Below are 24283 nucleotides of genomic sequence, written 5' to 3'. Positions count from 1 at the left end.
ACAGGTGCCAAAGAAAGGCGAGGATCGTGGTTAGGCTGTGTCTCTTGACAGCTTGGATGCTTGTGTCGGTGAGGGGGGAAGCTGTGACGTATTTTGCGAGGTGGTGAGGTGAGGGTGAGGGGGGGGGGGTGATATATGGATGGATGTGTGAATATGTGTTATTAACCCTTCCCCCTCTGGGGAGGAACCCTTTCAAGTGTTCATTTAAGCAAGGTTAGTGTGGGCGGGGGATAGTTTGTCATGAATATGTGATTTTAGAAGAGCTGTGAGTGATGAAATCAGATGGAAATTTCTCTTTAACATGTAGAGGGTTTATAGCTTTCATTTCCTTGGATTTTTGAAGGGGTTACCTCGTTACAGAGTCCTTTGATCCATTTAATGCACAGCAACTAAATAAGGAAAATATCTATGGCAATACTGTTCTTCTGATACAGTCCTTCTGACAGAATGGTCTGTACTCTGTGTGTTTTGATCCAGCCAGTGTGAATAACCCAACATATTGGGTTGTTGGGATTACCCAAACATGGGTTAATTTAATCATCAGTTGCATATTTTTTACTCTCATGCTGGATGGACCTAGCAGCTGGGTCTTTTTTAATGTCATCCTTAAGTTACTTTCAAGGAGGTGTGTTTTATTAGGGTTCATTTTTTTAAAGATATATCTTGTTGGCCACCTGCGAGTAATAAATGTCGTTCCTGTTTATCGTGTTAAGTTTACATACTGCAAATTCAAAGTTTCCTTATGTTTTTGTTGTGTTTTACACATTCTTCTACAATACTAAGATTATTAATTACATATTATATAAGGTACACCACCGTGTTGTATCCCACAATGGATTTACATAGGCTTTTATGGAACTCATACACTTCTGTAAGCTTAATAGAAGCTACAAAAATGTCAATGTTTTCGACCTTAACATGTGATAGCTATACAACAGAACAGATGAACAGGAATGACATTTACTCTCATGGCTGGCTAAAAAAACTCTCTGAAAGCCACGCCCCTACAAAACTACACCTCCAGTCTTCTGACATGACCCACTGGGTCATATCTCAATAACCCAGCATCATTAACCCAGCAGTTTTTATAGAAAACAACCCAACTAAGTGACCCAACGCCTGCAACCCACCAGTTGGGTCAACCAAACAACCCAGCATTTTTTACAGTGCACTCTGTAGGCTGAGGAATGTTGTGCTAAGTTTGTCAGCTCCTTATCTGTGGCAGAATGACTATACTTTAGTTCAGACCTCCTTATTCCAGCAATTCAGTGGATACATAGTCATAACAGTCCACAACCCCTAATCATGTTTTTTTAACCTTAGAAATATCAGAAATTATTTGAATATTTCTGTATCTGTAACTTTTTCTTTTTCTTTGTATTTTTTTATTTTAAATTTTACCCCCTTTTCGTGGTATCCAATTGTTAGTAATTACTATCTTGTCTCATCGCTACAACTCCCGTACGGGCTCAGGAGAGACGAAGGTCGAAAGCCATGCGTCCTCTGGTCCGCCACAGGAGTCGCTGGTGTGCGATGAGACAAGGATATCCCTGCCGGCCAAACCCTCCCTAACCCGGACGACGCTAGGCCAATTGTGCGTCACCCCACGGACCTCCCGGTCGCGGCCGGCTGCGACAGAGCCTGGGCGCGAACCCAGAGTCTCTGGTGGCACAGCTGGCGCTGCGATGCAGTGCCCTAGACCACTGCGCCACCCGGGAGGCCTTGTATCTGTAACTTTAAATAAAACATCTCAGGAAGTGTTATCTCCTGTGGAAGTGTCATCTCCTGTGGCTATTAAGGCATTTCTCCCTTATTAAAAACATTATTTCTATGGATGATTCCTTTCTCTAACCACGAGAAGCCGTTGGATCCTAGCCTGCCAGGGGTAATGAGTGACCACGTGGGATTGGTCAGAATAACTCCAGTCTGATTATAGTTTCCTGACAGTTAGAACAGAGAGTTGTCAGGCAGCGCTCATCACTTGATGCCTTCACAATTCAATGAGTCCCTATCCAGGAATGCCTGGGCCTGAAAATATCCAGGCTGCAGCATCTTCCGTACTGTGGGGAGTCACATATGGGAAGAGAGCCGATGCCTCTGTCTGAGAAGACTGACAGTCCCTAATTGGGGTTGGAGTCGCAGGTCTGGTTGGAGTAGCAGGTCGTGCGCGCGTGCACTCACTCGCTCACATGTGCATGTTGGAGACAGAACACACTGTGAGGAAAGACAGAGCTCGAGAGAGACAAATTGACAGAGACTGAGAGAATAGGTGTGAAAAAGTCAGAAGTATGTGACAGGGTTGAAAATGTGCTCTAAAGTACTCTACATTCACAGTATGCTAGTTGGATTATTAATAATGTCAGTCACCTCACCTCTTGAGTAACGTCCTGAACTTTACTCCATTGCTGCACACCACAGTATAATATACACTACAGACTCCTGGCATAGGAGCATGGCCTCCTTTCTAGCCAAGGCTAGCTACTGATGTTGCTGCCAAGTGATTTGCCAGTGGTATGTGGGTGGCCTACGCAGATTAGATGTCTTTTAAGGAATTAAGAGAACGGGACTCAGTTAAGAGGCCATGTTTGACTTTGCTTATTGAATAAGGGCATGCAGGCCTGAGGGAAGGTAAGGAATTTGTGAAAAAGCCAAGTTATGTAAGGGGATTTTGTTGCTTAGTACTTAGCATTGTGCATGTTTCTTTCATATAAGCACCTTACCTTTACCTACTCGTCATTGACCTTTTCAAGAGACGTCAACCCTGACCAATGGTCATTTGATGAAATGCTCCATCTTATCGTCAAACCTGTCATAAGACATTTTCCCAAAGCTTTTCAATGACTTCTTCGAAAGCAAGGAAATGGGTGATGTTCAGTACAGGATAGAGGGCATTGGTTGTCCTTAAAAACAAATGTGTACACTATTCTTTTCATTTACATCTCTTCATTTGACACATTTTGAAATTCCTTTACAAACTTCTTTACAAAGTCCTTTTATACAGGAGTTCCATAGATGCAGTATGTTCCCCAGTCTATACTCCACATTTCTATGTTTCCAGTTCTTTGTTTTTCTGTTTCACCACAGGACATAAAGTATCACTTCCTTCCACATGCTCGTAGGAGATAATGTTTGTTTAATGTTTTTGTTTTTGAAGGAAAGTCATTTTGTGTAAAAGAAGTCTTCTGCTGTGTCTGTGTCACCTGTTTGCTTGTGTTCAGAGACGAGGAGCACGTCACCCACAGAAGCACAATCTGTCTTTGGGGAAGAGTAATTCCCTCTGAATTGAATTTAGTCCCCAGTTCTCTCCCTCTGTTCTGCACCGTCTGCTCTCAAAGTGATAGCTTTGGTCTGGTATTCTCTTTTTAATTGAAAAATAGCATTCATTAGAAAGTGAATGGAATGAAACGGCCGTTTTGAGATGTTTCTATAATATTCCGCGACTCTGTGAAAATGAATATTTGAGGACATATTGATCTGATATGACTGTTGGACTAAATTGACATCTCCTCTCTCGGATGTGTATGTTGAGGCTTATTGTGACGCTCGTTACATTTTGCCACAGTGAGGTTCACTCTCAGTGCACGGTGATGATTGGATGAGCTCCCTTTACAAAGAAATCAAACTTTTGTTTATTAAGGTCAACTTTTCCTATTGAGATAAAGGAAAACTCCTCCCCAAAACTATATTTTGCCATTTGTTTCAGTAGTCCATTGTTGATATAGTCCCTAAATGTTTTGCATGTCAGCAATCAAGTTGTCAAGATATATACCTTTAAAAATACAGCTGTATTTTTTTTATTCTGAAAGGTGTACACAATATTAGGAACACCTGCTTTTTCCATGACATAGACTGACCAGGTGAAAGATATGATCCCTTAATGATGTCACTTTTAAATCCACTTCAATCAGTGTAGATGAAGGGGAGGAGACAGGTTAAAGAAGGATTCTTAAACCTTGATACAATTGAGACATGAATTGTGTATGAGTGCCATTCAGAGGGTAAGACAAAAGATTGAAGTGCCTTAGAACAGGGTACGTGCCAGGCGCACCGGTTTGAGATTGATAAGAACTGGATTTTTCACACTCAACAGTTTCCCGTGTGGATCAAGAATGGTCCACCACCCAAAGGACATCCAGCCAACTTGGCACAACTGTGGGAAGCATTGGAGTCAACATGGGCCAGCATCCCTGTGGAATGCTTTTCACACATTGTAGAGTCCATGCCACGATGAATTGAGGCTGTTCTGAGGGCAAAAGTGGGTGCAAATCAAAGCAACTCTACTCAAAATATTTTGGGACTATATCAACATTGGACTATTGAAACAAATACCAAAAAATTGGGGAGGAATTTTCCTTTAAGGTAAGCCCATCACAAGCTTCTCCAAGAATTTCAATCTGTGTCTGTTTGTCTATCTGTGTGTAGTCTGTGTGTAGTCTGTGTGCACGTGCGTGTATTTTTCCGTCCGTGTTTACGCTGTGGCTTATGGATATTCTAAGCAGCACCATTAACTAAACGTGACCATTAAATTCGAGAGCACTGTGAGGTGTGACAGTAAGAGACCCTATCTACCGGGACAGACGTCCCAGGTTGTCGTGCCCGTGGTCCCTCAGTGACAGTAAAGAAACTGCTCCAGATGTCAGCGTGGAGTTGTCGCTGTGACTCTCACCTTGACATTCCTCTCAGACTGGCAGATGCATATCCCTGTCCCTTCATGTATGTATTTTTTTTTAATGTATTTAAAAAAAAAAGTAACCTTTATTTAACTAGGCAAGTCATTTAAGAACAAATTCTTATTTATGACGGGCTACCGGGACCGGGGATTATACCCGCCTTTGCTCGTGTATAATCCCTTGACTGTGAGAATGTTATCTGTAGCTCTTAAACCATAGGTAAAAGGTCAAAGGTGTGTTCTTGACTTAGTGTATCATATACAGTACCAGTCAAAAGTTTGGACAAACCTACTCATTCAAGTTTTTTTAAAGTTTTTTACTATTTTCTACATTGTAGAATAATAGTGAAGACATCGAAACTATGGAATAATACATGTAGTAACCAAAAACTGTCAAACAAATCCAAATATATTTTATATTTGAGATTCTTCAAAGTAGCTACCCTTTGCCTTGATGACACCTTGCACACTCTTGGCATTCTCTCAACCAGCTTCACCTGGAATGCTTCTTCACTCTGCGTTCCAACTCATCCCAAACCATCTCAATTGGTTTAAGGTTGGGTGATTGTGGAGGCCAGGTCATCTGATGCAGCACTCCATCACTTTCCTTCTTGGTAAAATAGCCCTTACAGAGCCTGGAGGTGTGTTGGGTCATTGTCTTGTTGAAAAACAAATGATAGTCCCACTAAACGCAAACCAGATGGGATGGCGTATTGCTGCAGAATGCTGTGGTAGCAATGTTGGTTAAGTATGCCTTGAATTCTAAATAAATCACAGTGTCACCAGAAAAGCACCATCACACCTCCTCCTCCATGCTTCACGGTGGGAACCACACATGCAGAGATCATCCGTTCACCTACTCTGCGTCTCACAAAGACACGGCGGTTGGATCCATAAGTCTCAAATTTGGACTTAAAGGACAGATTTCCACCGGTCTAATGTCCATTTCTCGTATTTCCTGGCCCAAGCAAGTCTCTTCTTCTTATTGCTGTCCTTTAGTAGTGGTTTCTTTGCAGCAATTTGACCATGAAGGCCTGATTCACACAGTCTCCTCTGAACAGTTGATGTTGAGATGTGTATGTTACTTGAACTCTGAAGCATTTATTTGGGCTGCAATCTGAGGTGCAGTTAACTCTAATGAACTTATTCTCTGCAACAGAGGTAACTCTAGGTCTTCCTTTCCTGTGGCAGTCCTCATGAGAACCAGTTTCATCATAGTGCTTGATGGTTTTTGTGACTGCACTTGAAGAAACTTTACAAGTTCTTTAAATTTACTGCGTTGACTGACCTTCATGTCTTAAAGTAATGATGGACTGTCATTTCTCTTTGCTTATTTGGGCTGTTCTTGCTATAATATGGACTTGGTCTTTTACCAAATAGGGCTATCTTCTGTATACCACCCCTACCTTGTCACAACGTAACTGGCTCAAACGCATTAAGAAGGAAAGAAATTCCACAAATTAATTTTAACAAGGCACACCTGTTAATTGAAATGCATTCCAGGTGACTACCTCATGAAGCTGGTTGAGAGAATGCCAAGAGTGTGCAAAGCTGTCATCAAGGCAAAGGGTGGCTACTTTGAAGAATCTCAAATATAAAATATATTTGGATTTGTTTAACCCTTTTTTGGTTACTATATGATTCCATATGTGTTCTTTCATCGTGTTGATCTCTTCACTATTATTCTACAACGTAGAAATAGTCAAAATATAGAAAAACCCTTGAATGAGTAGGTGTGTCCAAACTTCTGACTGGTACTGTACGTCACATCTCTTTCCTGCTCATAGGCTTTAATTGTTTAAGTCCCATTTCATGAAGAATGTTTGATTGAAGTTTGAGCTACTTGTTTTCTCAAACGTTGGCCAGCTAATAGAAACTGCTAATAGAAAAGTCCAGGTAGTTAAATGCTCACAGTTTAATTGACGTCCTATTTAATAAGGATGACGAATTGGCTATCTGACTGCCAGGGGTCCTGCAGTAATTTGTTGTATTCAGCCAAGAATAACATTACAAGAGGAACGATCAATAGAGGGATGTGCCCTGATTTTAACTCGACTGATAACTCTCTGTCTTTCTCTTCTTCTCTCTGTCCTTAGGTTTGCTGTGGTTTGTACTGTGACTTTTAGACGTCTGGTCTGAAATGAGGTGCTTTAATGTTAAGTCAGTTGAATCATTTAGTGTTGTAGCAATGTCTGCTACTCTCTTCCAGCATGTTGTAGCATATGAGTATGGAGATGATACATAACGAGGTATACTGGAAACATCATTTAAGATTGCGTACGTTTTTTAAGTATGCTGGTACTACCAGGTTTCTATGGGAATGTGGTGCTTATCTGGGTAAACGTTGTAGTTCCCTAGACTTCCAAAAAAAGGTCAAATGTCAGCAATCGGCAACATCAAAAGTTGACTGCTTGGGCGTCGCTGTCATTCTTCATTTTTTTTTGTGAGGCTTAGAATCTGCAAGATTACCTCAGTTTTTATGATCACCACTGTAGAATATTCATGACCTGGATCGGTACAGATGATAATAGATGTATGCACATTTACTCTGTGCTCGCTCTTAGCCAGCAGTATTATTATGGTAGAGAGCGTGTTTATCATAGCAGAAAAATGTAATGAGACAGTTGTAATTACTTCCAGAGTGAAATCCTTCCACTGTCTGAAAACACGGACGCACCCACCCTGCTCACGCATAATCAGCGTCTTTACCCATCGTCTGGGAGATTGTTGTAGAGACGTATGGAGATTTGAAGGTAAAACATGGAAACATGCACAAGGCTTTTGTTATTACCAACACAAGGCAATGTCAATCATCATTCTCTCCTTGAGGAATTGGCTGAATATTAATTACAGCTAGTTAGGTTGTGTTATGTAATGTTTGTCATTCATTTGATGAGCATACACAGATTATTGTATTTTTTTTTTTACATTCTTAAACTATTCCCAATAATACAACTTTATTGCAGCTAAAAGGTTAGTCTGTGGAATGTTTCTGGTTCCTCTGTTTATAGTGGACCAGCCAGAGGGACATGCAGTGGTTCACCATCCTACCCTCCACTGGGGCTGTTTGGAAGGCCATATCTCCTGGCCATCATTACATTCACACATCCCTTCCCCTTATTACTGTTTGTGAGAAGAGCTTTCCCCCTCTCAGAAGCAGTCTTCCCAGGACAGGACTCTGCATGGAAGATAGTGAGAGTTTTCAAACATTCCTCTATGGAGCATCTGCTGTTCTGAGAGTTCTTCTGAGAGTTGTGAGAGCAGCCCATCACATCCAGATGAGAGTCATTGACCCTGCTCTGCCCCTCCTCCTCCTCTCCATCATTCCTCTCTGACACCAAGGGACAAAAACAAGGTTCACATGCCAAGTCAGGGGTTTAGAGGACGATGCTTGGGCCACATGTGTAGTGGATCTCCCCTAGCTCCTTATCCCGGGCCTGACAGTGGTGGGCCGGGATAGGGAGCTGCAGTGAGATGGACCTCAGCAGAGGATGGTGTTTGACCCCTATCATCTATCATGCAGACAGCTACTCCTGCCAAAGTCCCAATTTTAGTTGTTGCTTCTATGTCTCATTGAAATTTAAATTTCCTTCTTGTTCGTTCCACAAGTCTTAGTAATACCCGTATTTGGCTTAAGTGTACTGAAAGAGTTCTATTATATTTTGACTATCATTTTGTTTTGATTTTGTCTCATTTCCATACTCAAAATGAGGGCACTAAAGCTACAGTTTGTGCTTGCATAATTTCTTTGGTCGCTTAAGTTTGTTTTGTTCGTCAGGGGCCTGGGTATTTGTATATTTTTCTTTGTACGGATAATAAACTGCCAACTACTACAAACAAACCGGGTGGAGTTAATTACACGCTGATTGCTGATGAAGTTCTTTGTTAGTACAATGATAATCTCTCAGAATGAAGGCACGTTCTCCAATAGCTGGGCGGAGAGAAGAGCATTTGAATAGGACCTCAAGTCAAAGCACATAGTGATTACCATCCATTAGCAATTTTTTCCACCATAAATATTATAATAGTCTACCTCTATGTGGCCCAAACCTTTTGTTACGCCTTGGTTCCGGTCTTTTTTTCTTCTGTTTTTAATCCTCTCCTGCTTAGCAGAATTTACTATTCTTAAATTCTTTACAAATTGCAGTGGAGGCTGACTCCAGGAAGAAAAGCAACATTTTAGTATATTTAATTGTGACCTCATCGCATCTGTTGCAGAGGATGCCGGATGAAGCAGAGTTGGGAATGAAAGGTGGAGAGGTGAATCAGTCCCTGACAGAAACCTTGTAGGCAGGCAACCTGTTCCCGTTGTCTTTGAATATTTAAAATTCTGTCTCCCATTCATCAGAGAGAGAGAGAGAGAGAGAGAGAGAGAGAGAGAGAGAGAGAGAGAGAGAGAGAGAGAGAGAGAGAGAGAGAGAGAGAGAGAGAGAGAGAGAGAGAGAGAGAGAGAGAGAGAGAGAGAGAGAGAGAGAGAGAGAGAGAGAGAGAGAGAGAGAGAGAGAGAGAGAGAGAGAGAGAGAGAGAGAGAGAGAGAGAGAGAGAGAGAGAGAGAGAGAGAGAGAGAGAGAGAGAGAGAGAGAGGTTTTAATTGGCACTGTCCGGGTCAGGTTGTGCACCTCAGAACTCCCCAGCTCTATCATGTCTGAAAACCTAATTGAAATTACAGATGAGAGCGAACCGTGGGGTAAATCGTTTTATGCCAAATTGCTGGCATTTGTTGGTGTCTGTCAGGGGTTGTTATTTTCTATGGAGGTCTTTATGTAGCTGTGGTCTATTTATAAACCTGCCATTTGATGATCATCAGGGGCTAAGCTGCTTACGCCGCCATCTCTCTATTTTATTCACTCGTATAACAAGCAACATATTCCACTGCCTTGATGAGTAATGTGAAACGTCAAAATTGGAACTGGTTGGTTTGTTTGTTTATTTGGAGAGTTTCAGACATACGGTCAGAGATGGCACCTTGCATCCCACCTTTACTGATGTTGCATCTGTGTTTTCTAAGTTTTTTTTACTGTGTTAGGAGTGTGAAACAGCGGAGGCCACGGGCGTTCTGTGAACTGGAACAAACAAGTGAACGAATTGTCTGTCAGTCGTTGACGGTGTGTCTATGAGGCACAATGCCTATACAGTAAGCGTCAGGATCTTTGCTTTCCTGAACCATACGTTATGTTCCAGCACGCAAGTCACAATGATCGTCGTTCCATAATCAACACCTCCATCACTGCACATTGTGCTTTCTTCAGCGAGTGTGAAGGTTTATGGAGCACTGAGCCCTAATGTTCCCTAGTCCTCCTCCTCTTCTTCTCTGCCTGTCAGACATACGCTGTACGGATGCTATATGTGATGGGTTTCATGGGGCCGGCCGGACGGACGGGGGGGTTTAAAGCTATAACACAATTGTTCAACCTGGGATGAAGACTTATTTACATAATGTGAGTAATCTTCTACTTACCCAACAATTGATCCATAGAGATGGAGAAATGTATGAGTGAAGGTACATACTATACACTACATACATATTATGACATGGCTAGAAGTAACTGATACGGAGATGCAAACTACTGTCGTCGGAGAGGGGGAAACGTTCACTCGGTGGGAATCACTGACACTGTTCTTAACTAGGACACTACAGCTCTCTCTCATCTATAGTAAGATACAGTACTCCCGTGTGGTATTACTGGCCTTGATATAAAGCAAACTGCACAGAGCACTCATAAATCAATGGTGAAGTAGGCTGTCCTATTTTTTTTTTTAACACAATTTGTATAAGCAGGACTTTTACTCACTCACTTTATTCAAATGTTTTAATATTACCATATTTGTTGTAACTCAAGATATGCCGTAATAGATATGTAACTAATAAAGATAAATGATGAACTTAGACATGAATGGGGATTTTGCTACTAGCAACCAGTCACATGAACCATGAACAATTCAATAAGTCTGATGGAGCATCATGCAAATGCCTTGTCTTGTCACACTGCAAGGGTCCAAGGGGACTTGGGATATTCCCCCTAAGTGCATTGAACTTTCCCATTATATATTCCCATCGCTGTACCGGAGTAATGAATAATGATATAGTTTGTCAGCTATTCTAGTCCTTCAACCAGTCTAAGACTCCTTAATCTGTGTACCGTAGATAATGATCCATTAAGGGAAATCAATTTGGCTTCACTGATACAATTTAACACAGCAGTCAACAGAAGTTTTTGTTGGTGTCTAGGAGTTTGGTATCTCTCTGTGTGCTCAGTGTTAAATCATGCTGAGGATTTGAGAATATACCCATGTTTTACATTTTAGTCATTTAGCAGATGCTCTTATCCAGAGCAACTTACAGGGGCAATTAGGGTTAAGTGTCTTACTCAAGGGCACATCGGCAGATTTGGTCACCTAGTTGGCTCGGGGATTCGAACCAGCGATCTTTCGGTTACTGGTCCAACCCTCTTAACTGCTAGGCTACTTGTTGACTCACTGGACAATGCTTAGCCATGGAAGTCATGGTATGATTTGATTATTGCTCCAGGTTCCAAATAGCTGGACTTGGGTTTAGCCACAGGAGTTGCCATGGATACTGTATGTCTGATGATCTTGTTTAGCAGATATAGTAGATTCGGTAATCAAGTGATACAAGTGCACCGGGTTTTTAATTAGATTCACATTTTAATGTTAATGAGTAAATGGAATATTGTCGATTTTTGTTGATATTCTGCCATTATGAGACTGTTTGTGGGGCAACCCAAGAGAGGTATTCCATCCTGACATTTAAAGCTTGTTATTTTCTCTATCTAATGTCTTTTTGCTGTCTCTTTCTCAGCCCTCACTAATGTGAAGTTATGGGCCATCGACCGCCAGTGTTTCCAGACCATTATGATGAGGACGGGCCTCATCAAACATGCCGAATACATGGAGTTTCTAAAGAGGTGGGCTCCTCTCTCTTTCTCTCTCTTTCTCTCGCTCTCTCTCACTCTCTCTCACTTTCCCTCTCTCTCTTTCTCTCCCTCTCTTTCTCTCCCTCTCTTTCTCTCCCTCTGTCCTCTACCTCCCCTGAGATGCCATTCGAGCGAGGACTGAGGTTTGAGTGACTGTCCCTGACAGTCACAGAATCACCTTCCCCCTCTTCCCGTTTCCTGTCACTGATGTCTGGGTGCACTGTTCAACAAAGACACTTGCTGGATGCATGTTCAAATGAGCATCAGGTGATTGTGCACTTCAGGTCTTTTATACTAAATCTATGTGTTACCACTTGGAACTGTTAAAACACCAGTTTATTGATCATTATCATACTATGTTTGATATCACTCTCCTCTTTCTGTTCACACAGCTGAGTCTAATCCATGCTAACCCATTGGCTGAGACTTTACATATTGATTTCACATTTCCTTTCTTTCTCAGCTTCAGACCTGCCTACTTTTAACTTAGTTTTTGTGTTTAATATATAGTAGGCTTACCAATGGGTTTTCTGCTCTTCAACAAACAGCATGACGTCCCTCTCAGACCAATATATTTACTCTCAGTAGACATACACAATACAGTAGATGATGAAATCCCCCTTTTCCGAGCAGGCAAGTCTTAGCGTGCCGTAGCAATAACAAAGGACATCGTCATCCCCGAATGAAGATTTCCCACCCAGTGATCAACTGTAGTGATTCAGATGGAAAGTCTACAACAGCTGTTTGACCACAAATACTCAGACAACACATTACAAACACATCCTCAAGTACTGATTTTCATACACAGACTCCTTAAAATGCCTGTAAGTGGCCAAGGCTGGAATTTCCTCCAGTCTCCATAATGAAATAGAAAATTGAGGAAGAATGTTGCACCTATCTCTCCTGCCAGAGGCCCTGCTTGTACCCTTTACTGGAAGTTCTGGACCCGATGATATCACATGCAGGGAAAGAGGAAATTGATTTGGATGAAGTTGGCTTTTAGTGGTAAAATAAGATGCCTTTCACCCCATGCACTGGCAGCTACAGCCAACTGGCGCACAGGGGAGGAAGTCTCAAACAATCAATCAAGTCGTTTGACTTTTAATGGCTCATGTAATGTGATCTCTGAAAATGCACTCAATTTGTAAGAAAAGATACCTTTTGTGTCACAATATTTGTGAAGTAGCTTCTGTCAGTGCATCTCTTCAATATAGAATGTCAAATATCAAACGCATCCAATTTCGGAAGGAATAGTTTCCGTGGTAACAAGCAACTGTGTTTTTCGAAGAGACTCGGAAGTTGTCAAACTGACAGATTGTGTGTGTTTGTTTGTGCCCTCGTGTGCGTTCCAGCATGTTTGTTTTGTTTTTTGTGCGTGCATGTGTGTGCGCCTGCGTGTGTGTGTGTGTGTGTGTGTGTGCGCCCACGCATGTGCCCGCCCACGTGTGTGTGTGCGTGTGAAGTCTCTCTCGTTGAGGAGAGAGCATGCCAGAGGTATGTAAATATCTTTGAATCTGCCAAGAAAGCCTCCTTGAGCTTCCAGGAAGGCTTAGTATAATTGGCAGCTGCTCTCAGGCTCAACCTTAAACTAAAACCCTGTCCTGTTGTAAAAGAGGAAAAGAAAAACAAACTAACGTCACCCACATGTGAACATTGAGCTGTGGCTTACGACTGTGGTGATTCTGCACAAACTTCTCCCCACTTCAGAGGATGCTGGTGTTAGGGCAGGGTTAAAGCACGTGCGAGAATTGGTATGCCGCCACAGCTGTGCCTATATACATACGCCTGTGAAATGTATGTACCCGTTTTATCTTCTCTCTCTTTTGTCAGTCATACAGATTCCACTCTTTCATGCAACCTGCTGTGCTGGCTTTTACATAGATTCTGCATACATGCTCTGCAAGTACCTTGGTCTTTTGGATTACTTAAAGAGATAGATAGGCAACAGAGAGAGTATTGATGATGTGAACCTCGTGAATACACCGTATTTATCAGTTGTGACCGGTGCTTTGTGAGTCATAAAGCACCACAGCACCTAGTTCTGTTCACCAGGCGAGAACAGCGTGAACTGTTGGCTTCACCTTCTGGCTGAACTCTCCAAAATAGCTAACTCTCGCTCCCTCTCCCCAACAGTGTTCCAACATTCCAAGGCCTTTCAGAAGAAATACTCAGCAAGCTAGCCGACGTTATGGAAGAGGTGAGTTTCCAAGGTGTCCTGGTTGAAATTAGCGGTGTTTGTGGCAATGGGTACTGATGATTTACGTCTATTTCATTGACTGTGTAATTGAGCAATTCTTTTATGAACCACATCATTACATAATGAGGAATTGATGTCCTGGAAAACTTCTAATGATTATTATACTGTGGATATTCACACTTTAAAATAGGTTTATCTGGAAATGTAACTACACTGCAATTTGTAGTCATTGCAATGTTCATACTAGTGGCAAGGATTTTCAGGTCTGCTGTCCTGGGCTGACAGACATTTTAATTGATTTGAGGTCTCATCTGTAGACAGTAGCTCACCAGACACAACCTGAGGTAAAAACTCACTGACAACCTGACAACCTCGGGTCTGACAACCTCTGGTCTGACAACCTGACAACCTCTGGTCTGACAACCTCTGGTCTGACAACCTCTGGTCTGTCAACTTCTGGTCTCACGGTCTGACAACCTCTGGTCTGACAACCTCTGGTCTGACAACCTAACAACCTCTGGTCTGACAACTTCTGGTCTGACAACCTCTGGTCTGACAACCTAACAACCTCTGGTCTGACAACCTCTGGTCTGACAACCTCTGGTCTGACAACCTCTGGTCTGACAACCTAACAACCTCTGGTCTGACAACCTCTGGTCTGACTCTGACTGCAATAATATCTGTGTATAATTAGGAGACCACGTTACATGACCAGGAAAAATATCAAAATTAGACTATAACCAGAGCCCAGATTTACAGCATTCCTAGTCAGGTCACATGGACCGGAAAATCTTTCTTGCTCTGATCAGAATATCAGAATGCTATCAACAGTGTGTCTAGTTTCTGGTTGTTAACTCTAAATGACCTCTTGCCGTAGATCTATGAGTAAGAGGGAACAATTATAGTTGTAATCCCATCCTCAGAGCAGATTGCTAAGCCTCTTATTATTTACTGGCATGCAGATGGTTCCCAAAACTGTGGTAAGGGGTCCTCGGGACCACTCGAGCACCTCAGACATATTACATTAGGGATGCAAAAATGTATCTCTACAGTCTTTCACCTCCAATTTTTAAGCTCGTTCATTCCAGAACAAGCAAATGAGCTCTCTGATGTTCGTTTTTAATTGGATGACTTGACCTCCAGTATCTCGTTTCCAAAGTTTCCACAGAACATTTGGTAATGAAAACCACATAAATACATTTCTGGCGTGCTTTCTCTATCAAAGTCAAATGAAGTATTAGCACAAAAATCACAGGGGGATTTCTTCTTCTTTTTTGTATTTAAAAAAATATATATAATAAACTTTTATGTAACTAGGCAAGTCAATTAAGAACAAATTCTTATTTACAATGACGGCTTACCCCGGCCAAACCCAGACGACACTGGGCCAATTGTGCGCTGCCCTATGGGACTCCCAATCACAGTTACTAGTCCGGATGTGATGCAACCTGGAATCAAATACATTATGTCATGGTTATCTTAGTGTATTGGATCAATAGAGGATTAGCTCCATTACGAACACACAGCCTTATTTCTAAACCAACCAATAGCATTTATCTTGCCATGTTTTGTTTGTTAAAGTGTTTTTCATTGGCACCAACTGCTGCTTCTGAGTCACCCTGACTTCCCCAGCCCTTAAAGAACCACAAAGGAATTACATGCGAAGGGCAAACACAAGTCTGAGTTATACTTCATATGATAAAACAGTATTTGAGGAGCAGTCATATCACAATCGTACAATCCACTCCATAGTTCCCTAGGTGTTTCAGATGCATACAACTAGAATTTATATTCTGTTTCTATGTTCAGACACAGAATGCCCTATTGGTTACCAAGACACTATCCCTCCAACTGACTGAAATAAAACATGAGAAAAACCCAGAATGTTCAAACAGTTGAGTGCATTGAGCTCCAAAGAGGGCTGATGATAAATGTGCTGCCATGCAGCGTGGTGGAGTTGGGTTACCCTGTAGGAGTGGGAGCAGGGGCTCTTCCCAGGCATGAAGTGCCCAGGGCAGGCCAACCTCTCCCCTCAGGCTCCCTCTCTGATCCCCCTTCCTCTGCACATCTACAGTAATCCTGCCTGCTCGGTCTCTGCAGATTACCCACGCCTGCTGGCTTACTGCGAATGTGTGTGTATGTGTGCGTGCATGTGTGTGCGGGTGCGTTTAGTTAAAGAGTGGACACCACCAGAATACGCTAGAATCAATCAGACTATATGCACCTGCAGAACGATCAAAGAATGGTATTCAACATGGAACAACACAATGCAGACAATCTCCTTGACCAGTTTGTTTGTTGTCATGGTGATTTGCCTAGACATGAAAATGTGATTGTAAAAATGGCATATTGCTAATTGCGTAGTTATCAATCGTTCCTTATTGAACCTGAGTGTTAACACCATCCTCTCTGGATGTGTGCTGTGTTGTGCCTCGAACTACAGTAGTGTTTAGCTTCAGTGTTTCCTGAAAGAATAGACAGTCATTGTACTAACATCAGGCTCAGAGATGGTATTTATCTTGATTTAAATGAGGAAACTCAGTTCTGAAGGTTACAAATGAGAACATTCGGGAACCTCAGGCAAAGCCATTTTTATAACAACATCTGTGATGCGTGGCATTTCATTGAAGACTCACAGAGATTTCTCATTACTTACTGTCACTCATCATTTCAGTCAAAAATCTGCAAAGATCTATCTATGTGCATCCAGAGGAGTGTTGTAGCGTGTGTCTGTGTGTGCGTGCGTGCAGGCAACTAATACTTAGGCATTCAAGTAGTAATGTTTTCCTCCAAAGAAGCCAAAGGGCTTCTTTGTGACATGGAGGCTGGATTGTGGAACAAATCACATTTATTCATATAGTCCTTCTTACATCAGCTGATATCTCAAAGTGCTGTACAGAAACCCAGCCTAAAACCCCAAACAGCAAGCAATGCAGGTGTAGAAGCACGGTGGCTAGGAAAAACTCCCTAGAAAGGCCAAAACCTAGTAAGAAACCTAGAGATGAACCAGGCTATGAGGGGTGGCCAGTCCTCTTCTGGCTGTGCCGGGTGTAGATTATAACAGAACATGGCCAAGATGTTCAAATGTTCATAAATGACCAGCATGGTCAAATAATAATAATCACAGTAGTTGTCGAGGGTGCAACAAGTCAGCACCTCAGGAGTAAATGTCAGTTGGCTTTTCATAGCCGATCATTGAGAGTATCTCTACGCCTCCTGCTATCTCTAGAGTATTGAAAACAGCAGGTCTGGGACAGGTAGCACATCCGGTGAACAGGTCAGGGTTCCATAGCCGCAGGCAGAACAGTTGAAACTGGAGCAGCAGCACGGCCAGGTGGACTGGGGACAGCAAGGAGTCATCATGCCGGGTAGTCCTGAGACATGGTACTAGGGCTCAGGTCCTCCGAGAGAGAGAAAGAAAGAAAGAGAGAATTAGAGAGAGCATACTTAAATTCATACAGGACACCGGATAAGACAGGAGAAGTACTCCAGATATAACAGACTGACCCTAGCCCCCCGACACATAAACTACTGCAGCATAAATACTGGAGGCTGAGACAGGAGGGGTCAGGAGACACTGTGGCCCCATCCGATGATACCCCCGGACAGGGCCAAACGGGCAGGATATAACCCCACCCACTTTGCCAAAGCACAGCCCCCACACCACTAGAGGGATATCTTCAACCACCAACTTACCATCCTGAGACAAGGCCGAGTATAGCCCACGAAGATCTCCGCCACGGCACAACCCAAGGGGGGCGCCAACCCAGACAGGAAGATCACGTCAGTAACTCAACCCACTCAAGTGACGCACCCCTCCTAGGGACGGCATGGAAGAGCACCAGTAAGCCAGTGACTCAGCTCCTGTAATAGAGTTAGAGGCAGAGAATCCCAGCGGAAAGAGGGGAACCGGCCAGGCAGAGACAGCAAGGGCGGTTCCTTGCTCCAGATCCTTTCTGTTCACCTTCACACTCCTGGGCCAGACTACACTCAATCATATGACCTACTGAAGAGGTTGAGACCGAGTCTGCATCTCTCACATGGGTAGGCAGACCATTCCATAAAAATGGAGCTCTATAGGTGAAGCCCTGCCTCCAGCTGTTTGCTTAGACATTCTAGGAACAATTAGGAGGCCTGCGTCTTGTGACCGTAGCGTACGTGTAGGTATGTACAGCAGGACCAATCGGAAAGATAGGTAGGAGCAAGCCCATGTAATGCTTTGTAGGTTAGCAGTAAAACCTTGAAATCAGCCCTTGCCTTAACAGGAAGCCAGTGTAGGGAGGCTAGTACTGGAGTAATATGATCAAATATTTGGGTTCTATTCAGGATTCTAGCAGCCATATTTAGCACTAACTGAAGTTTATTTAGTGCTTTATCCGGGTAGCCGGAAAGTAGAGCATTGCAGTAGTCTAACCTAGAAGTAACAAAAGCATGGATACATTTTTCTGCATCATTTTTGGACAGAAAGTTTCTGATTTTTGCAATGTTACGTAGATGTAAAAAAGCTGTCCTTGAAACAGTCTTGATATGTTCGTCAAAAGAGAGATCAGGGTCCAGAGTAACGCCGAGGTCCTTCACAGTTTTATTTGAGACGACTGTACAACCATCAAGATTAATTGTCAGATTCAACAGAAGATCTCTTTGTTTCAGAGTAACACCATAGGAGGGTTAACTGTGAATGAACTTGTAGATGGGGTGCTGTCAAAGGCTCTTATTGCAAGCTCCTAGAGCCTTGCAGTATAGGATAAGGAACATTCTCCTGTGGGAGCAGAACACCAAGGCATGATAACTGGAGAATCTACTTTAGAACACAACTACCGTGGAATCCCCTGGGTATACAGTGTGGCCAGTGGCTAGTATAATCAGAAGACATTGTGTTTGTACAAAACGGCATCGTTTTTTTTCTTACTTTGTCTTCACACTTAGTTTAAGTGACAGACGCAATAAGAGCCTTTGACAGCACCCCATCTACAAGTTCATTCACAGTTAACCCTCCTATGGTGTTGCTCTGAAACGGATGACAGGCTCCTCAAGCACACTGGGAAGAGAAACAAATGAATTATGTCACGAGCCATATCAGCTGTAACAGAACAGCAGAGTAGGTCTTGGATTCTCATTCCATATGCAAATAAAAGGAGACTGGCACCCAAGTAAGAAAGGAACTGATTCTTGTCAAATTAAAGTGATAGATACGTAAAGTCAAGAAGTAACTGAGTGTTGTGAAGCAGAATGTTCTGCGTGTGCCTGAGCACCTTTTCATCATGGCACTTCAACCATGCCTTTCCTCTCTTTTAATGACTTGCCAATTACATCATGAGAAATACCCACTACCTCTGCTCCAAGACTACTGTTTGATGTTTAGCCACCATTCATAATGAAAATAAACTCTTAAGATTCTTCTGGTAAGTTATAACTTTTTAAAACTGAAACACATTAATTACTTCTAAAGAGGCCTTTCTACTGACTCACCAAAAGAAAAAAAAGAAAAACACCAAAAGAAAGATGCCCAGGGTCCCTGCTCATCTGCGTGAATGTGCATTAGGCATGCTGCAAGGAGGCATGAGGACTGCAGATGTGGCCAGGATCGTCCTCGCAGCGGTAGACCACATGTAACAACACCTGCACAGGATCGGTAGATCCGAACATCACACCAGCGGGACAGGTACAGGATGGCAACAACAACTTCCCAAGTTACAGGAACGCACAATCCCTGAGGCTGGACTGAGGGCTTGTAGGCCTGTCGTAAGGCAGGTCCTCACCAGACATCACCGGCAACAACGTCGACTATGGGCACAAACCCACCGTCGCTGGACCAGACAGGACTGGCAAAAAGTGCTCTTCACTGACGAGTCGCGGTTTTGTCTCACCAGGGGTGATGGTCGTACTGCTCGTTCTGTGCGTGATTTTCTGCGAGACAGGAATGTCAGTGTTCTGCTATGGCCAGCGAAGAGCCCGGATCTCAATCCCATTGAGCACGTCTGGGACCTGTTGGATCAGAGGGTGAGGGCTAGGGCTATTCCCCCCAGAAATGTCCGGGAACTTGCAGGTGCCTTGGTGGAAGAGTGGGGTAACATCTCACAGCAAGAACTGCCAAATCTGGTGCAGTCCATGAGGAGGAGATGCACTGCAGTACTTAATGCAGCTGGTGGCCACACCAGATACTGACTGTTACTTTTGATTTTGACCCCCCCTTTGTTCAGGGACACATTATTCCGTTTCTGTTAGTCACACGTCTGTAGAACTTGTTCAGTTTATGTCTCAGTTGTTGACTCTTGTTATGTTCATACAAATATTTACACATGTTAAGGTTGCTGAAAATAAACGCAGTTGACAGCGAGAGGACGCTTCTTTTTTTGCTGAGTTTACTACTCATTGGAATGCCCATTCTTTAGCAGAAACCGCTCTAGACACAGGTGGTTTATTTCAATTTGGGAGAAAGAAAAACAAAGTCTGGGTCAGGCCAAATAGTAATGTTCCCTTAAATTAGCTATTGATTTTTGTTCTTCTCCATCTTCATGGATTTTTCCCATGCAGTTTCAATGAATTCTGTTGCCATTTTCTCCCAAGCCTAAAAATACACTAAAGCAGAGAAATAAACTAGAAAGAGCTGTTGAAAGACAGTTCACCTTTGTCACTGCTGATGACTGATCCTCCCGACCTACTCTAACTGGTAAATAAATACTGACTAGGATAAACATGCTTTACTCTAAAAAAAGAAATTGCTGAGCTGTGTTTGTTTAACATCGTTTACTGTACAGTCATTCCAGAGCTGGAGAAACATACAGTACACACAGTGCCATGGTGCCTGGTATGAAGAAACTGTACAGTATCAAGAATGTTAACAATGCAGATATGAATCATGGTGGTATCAAACCCCCAGAATCATACTATGGATGTGTGTCCAAGCAGGCAGCAGTTGAATTGGGAGTAGAGGTTTATTTTTAATTCCAGACATCTGGGCTTGGTCAGCTAGGGGAGTGGGCGGCCATTCCCCGTTCCCACACTGTTCTGTTCTGGCCCATACAGAGCAGAGCAGAGCATGTCAATAGTTCACTGTTTTCCATCTGATGTGTGAGGGTAATTAAGCAGCTACAGATGTAGAATCAACATTTGATCGCACTGTTGCAGGAGAACTTTCTTGCATTGCAGGAAATGTAAAACTTGTAGTGTATTTGAGGTTTAAGAAGGCTTGTGAAGTTTCCATTTTCCACTTAGAAATCCCTACAAAAAAAAGTAAATTAATCCACTTAATAATTCACATTTCCTTTTGCTGCGGGATTATTTTCCTGCTTTAGCAAACTGGCTCAAATTAAGATGCTACACCTGTATCACCAATCGATTGGTGGCAGATGATCACATGTTAAACTAAAGAGGAATGAAAAAGGAATGTTACCACAACCTGTCAATCATCATTGAATACAGAAGATTGGAAATAATGCAATGCATAGTGATGGTACATACACTACAGGCCATAATTTCCCCTTGATAAGCCTGCCCATTATACCAAGGAATCTCATTTCCGATTCATGACCCTTCCCTTCACTCCATCTTTATTGAAATGGTGCTGCTGTCTATTTTAAATTAATATGGGGGCTTCGAGCTCCAGTTGGTCTCTTTCTTCTTGATGCGTGAAAAGTCAAAGTTATTGGTTACCACCAATCCATAAAAACATGCTATTATCTACTCTTACCTCAGACCTATTTATTTATCATGGCTAATGTACTTTTTTTAACACAATCATCCCTACTGTGTTTCATTATATCTTCCACCAGTCCACGTAAATCTAGTGCTACCTGTATAGGAGCTCAGTTGACTTCCTGCCACTCTGAAAACCGAACAGTGGGAAAAGAGCAGCTAAGCCTTGTCTGGAGTCCTATAGCCTGAGGGAACTGACCCTGAGCTGTTGCTGTGTGCTTTTCTTCCTCCCCGGCCTACAAAGAGGTGTAATGAGTTCGCACTCAAAAATATATTGCATAAAGCTTACTTCATTATTCAATGTTTAACTTATTTTTTTTTTACCGCGTCAGGGATCGTGCACACAGATGTTTCGCCTTTACACCCTTCTTCAGTGTGTAGGTACAATTTCTTTAATTCAAAACAGCATTTGTAAAGAACTACAGTAGAGAGGCAGGTGCTTCTAATCAGGGTGGCCACTCATCGGCCAATCAGGGACGTGGCTCTTCTGGTCTACCTGTATACAAATTAGTCACGAAGATATACAGAAACGTAGGGCAGCGGGCACGAAGGCCAACTCACAAATCAATCTGCGCAGGTGTCCGCTCATCTAGATACATCACATCAATTCATGAGATAGCCATCGCAATGGACATCAGACAAAGCCATTCATAAATATGTGGGGCCAACTCATAAACGGTATGCAACATCTGATATGGACAGTGTTCTTGTGTAACAGTCTAAATGTGGCTTATAGGATGGAGGTGAAATCTATTCTTTGTTCAAACCGTGTGGAGATACAGAATGTAATGTATAGATCCACATGGCTTCTCTTTGGAGTCATTTGTTGTCATAGTTACCTCCTCTAAGTGGTGGGTATACGTTTTCAATCAAGACGCAACGCAATTCATTCATAGAATGTTCTACTGTTCAATGAAGCGTCTCGCAGCTGGCGAGGTGATGTCTTGACGTCCAGTAGTAGATTGATGTTCTCCAAGATGTACTTTCAAGGTGCAAGATTAAAATAACTCAATGAAATGTCAGGAAGGGAACTCTGAGGGTAGTCCCTGATTGGTCCTTTAGAATTGCTCAGTGATACACAGTAGTGAGTAGCCGTCAGGGGGAGAATGAATGACAACATAAATGATATGTTAACAGAACATGAAATTAAAAGGCTCCTAGTTGATCTACTTATCACCCAGCAGTAGACGTAAAATGTCTATCCTTCTTCATCGGAACACATCTGAGCAGAGGGAAGGAGGGGGTAATGATTGGAAACATGTCAATGCTTGAAAGGGAAACACTTCACATAAGAGCCCTGCTTCCTGCCGGTCTGATGTGAAGCAGCAGCAGCCCTATATCTCTGTTTCAGTCCCAGTCTGATCAAATGCAGGAAACGAGAATGTATCATTTTTAACATCACAAACTGATATTGATGTCATTCTTGTCTTCTTTGGTCACGTCTATCAGCACATGGTCTGTGTACACAGCGATTAGATTTTCCTAACTGTTATTCTTCATTGTGGCAACTGGTGATGATTCAACATGGTAGTTGCGTGTCTGACAGAGGCCCGTCCTCAGCCAGACCTCTTCGTCCAGTTCAGGGCGGTGCTGAGTGACACTTCTCTTCCTCTCCTTACAGACGCACTACGGGGACGGGGAGTACATCATCAGACAAGGAGCCAGAGGGGACACCTTCTTCATCATCAGCAAGGGGAAGGTGAGGGAGGACACCATCAACATCACGTAGATCAACGATTCCATTTTATGAAGAGCGGTGCATGTATTAATAGCAGAGGTGCATGTATTAATAGCAGAGGTGCATGTATTAATAGCAGAGGTGCATGTATTAATAGCAGAGGTGCATGGCGTCAGTGGGGCTAGCCAAGGAATGTCTACTATGGTGATTACAGTAGAGGTTAGTTCAATGTCATTAAGAGGGGATTTTATCCTCCTGAGGGTATATGCTCGATTTGTGATGGAACTCCCTGCCGTTAAATCGGAATTGTTGCTATTTTAAGCTGTCTTTCCCCTTCCGTGTAGGTTTCGGAATGAGGCCCCTCTATTAAAGCATTGAATGACTGCTGATCTTTTTTCTGACAGGTTAATGTCACCAGGGAGGATTTGCCCAATGACATGCCTGTGTACCTGCGAGCCCTGGGCAAAGGAGACTGGTTTGGGGAGAAAGCCCTGCAGGGGTATGTTGATTTATTTCTGAAAAGGCCATATAAAGATTTTTCAATACTGAGTGAAACCTACTTCTTTCCAATCTCCTCCAGATATAGTATGTAAGTGATTGGAATATGTAATACCGGTATGTAACACCCCACTCTGCACATTCAGTCCAAGATCACCTCATCGGGACCAAGTGGAAGGTCGAGAGTAAAAGAGAGAGTGAGATAGAGGGAGAGTTTGAGAAAGAGGGTTAGGATAAGAGTGAAGAGGTGATCAGGCCACCACACTGTGTGTCTATCGCTACTTGAAGTTCAGCCATTCTTCTCTGTACTTTTATAGCAGTGGAACAATGCTATTCAGGTCATTGGTCCTAAGGTGTAGAAAGCAGCAGCTATCACACTGATTAGAACAGTCTATCAATGAAGACCTGGGGCTCCGTCTTTCACTCAGTCAGTCAGTCATTGAGTCAGTGTGGTGTGAGGACAGTTATCCAAGATGGCGTAGCAGTCGAACGTGTGTTTTGTCTTGTCCCGTGTAAATATCATTTTCCTTGTTTTTTTTCTTCTTCTTGTGTATATTTTAATCTCACGTTCCGTGTACGGACTGAATATACTCTCTCTGCAACCCACCTCA

The 24283-nt window shown here is 42.8% G+C and overlaps 1 protein-coding gene across 4 annotated transcripts in view; it reads left to right on the top strand.

The window, feature by feature from the left end:
* Positions 1-24283, top strand: part of LOC139580888 (cGMP-dependent protein kinase 1) — a 161185-nt gene that overhangs the window by 99503 nt on the left and 37399 nt on the right. For all 4 annotated transcript variants that reach the window (XM_071410014.1, XM_071410013.1, XM_071410012.1 and 1 more), the window contains exons 4-7: positions 11490-11595; positions 13738-13801; positions 23118-23195; positions 23579-23673. In XM_071410014.1, the coding sequence (XP_071266115.1) occupies positions 11490-11595; positions 13738-13801; positions 23118-23195; positions 23579-23673 (343 nt within the window). The remainder of the gene's footprint in view (positions 1-11489; positions 11596-13737; positions 13802-23117; positions 23196-23578; positions 23674-24283) is intronic.

This window comes from Salvelinus alpinus, chromosome 7 (assembly GCF_045679555.1).
Source record: "Salvelinus alpinus chromosome 7, SLU_Salpinus.1, whole genome shotgun sequence".
Lineage (NCBI taxonomy): Eukaryota > Metazoa > Chordata > Actinopteri > Salmoniformes > Salmonidae > Salvelinus > Salvelinus alpinus.
The sequence above is the reverse complement of the archived record's forward strand: the minus strand, read 5'-3'. Positions and strand labels throughout refer to the sequence as shown.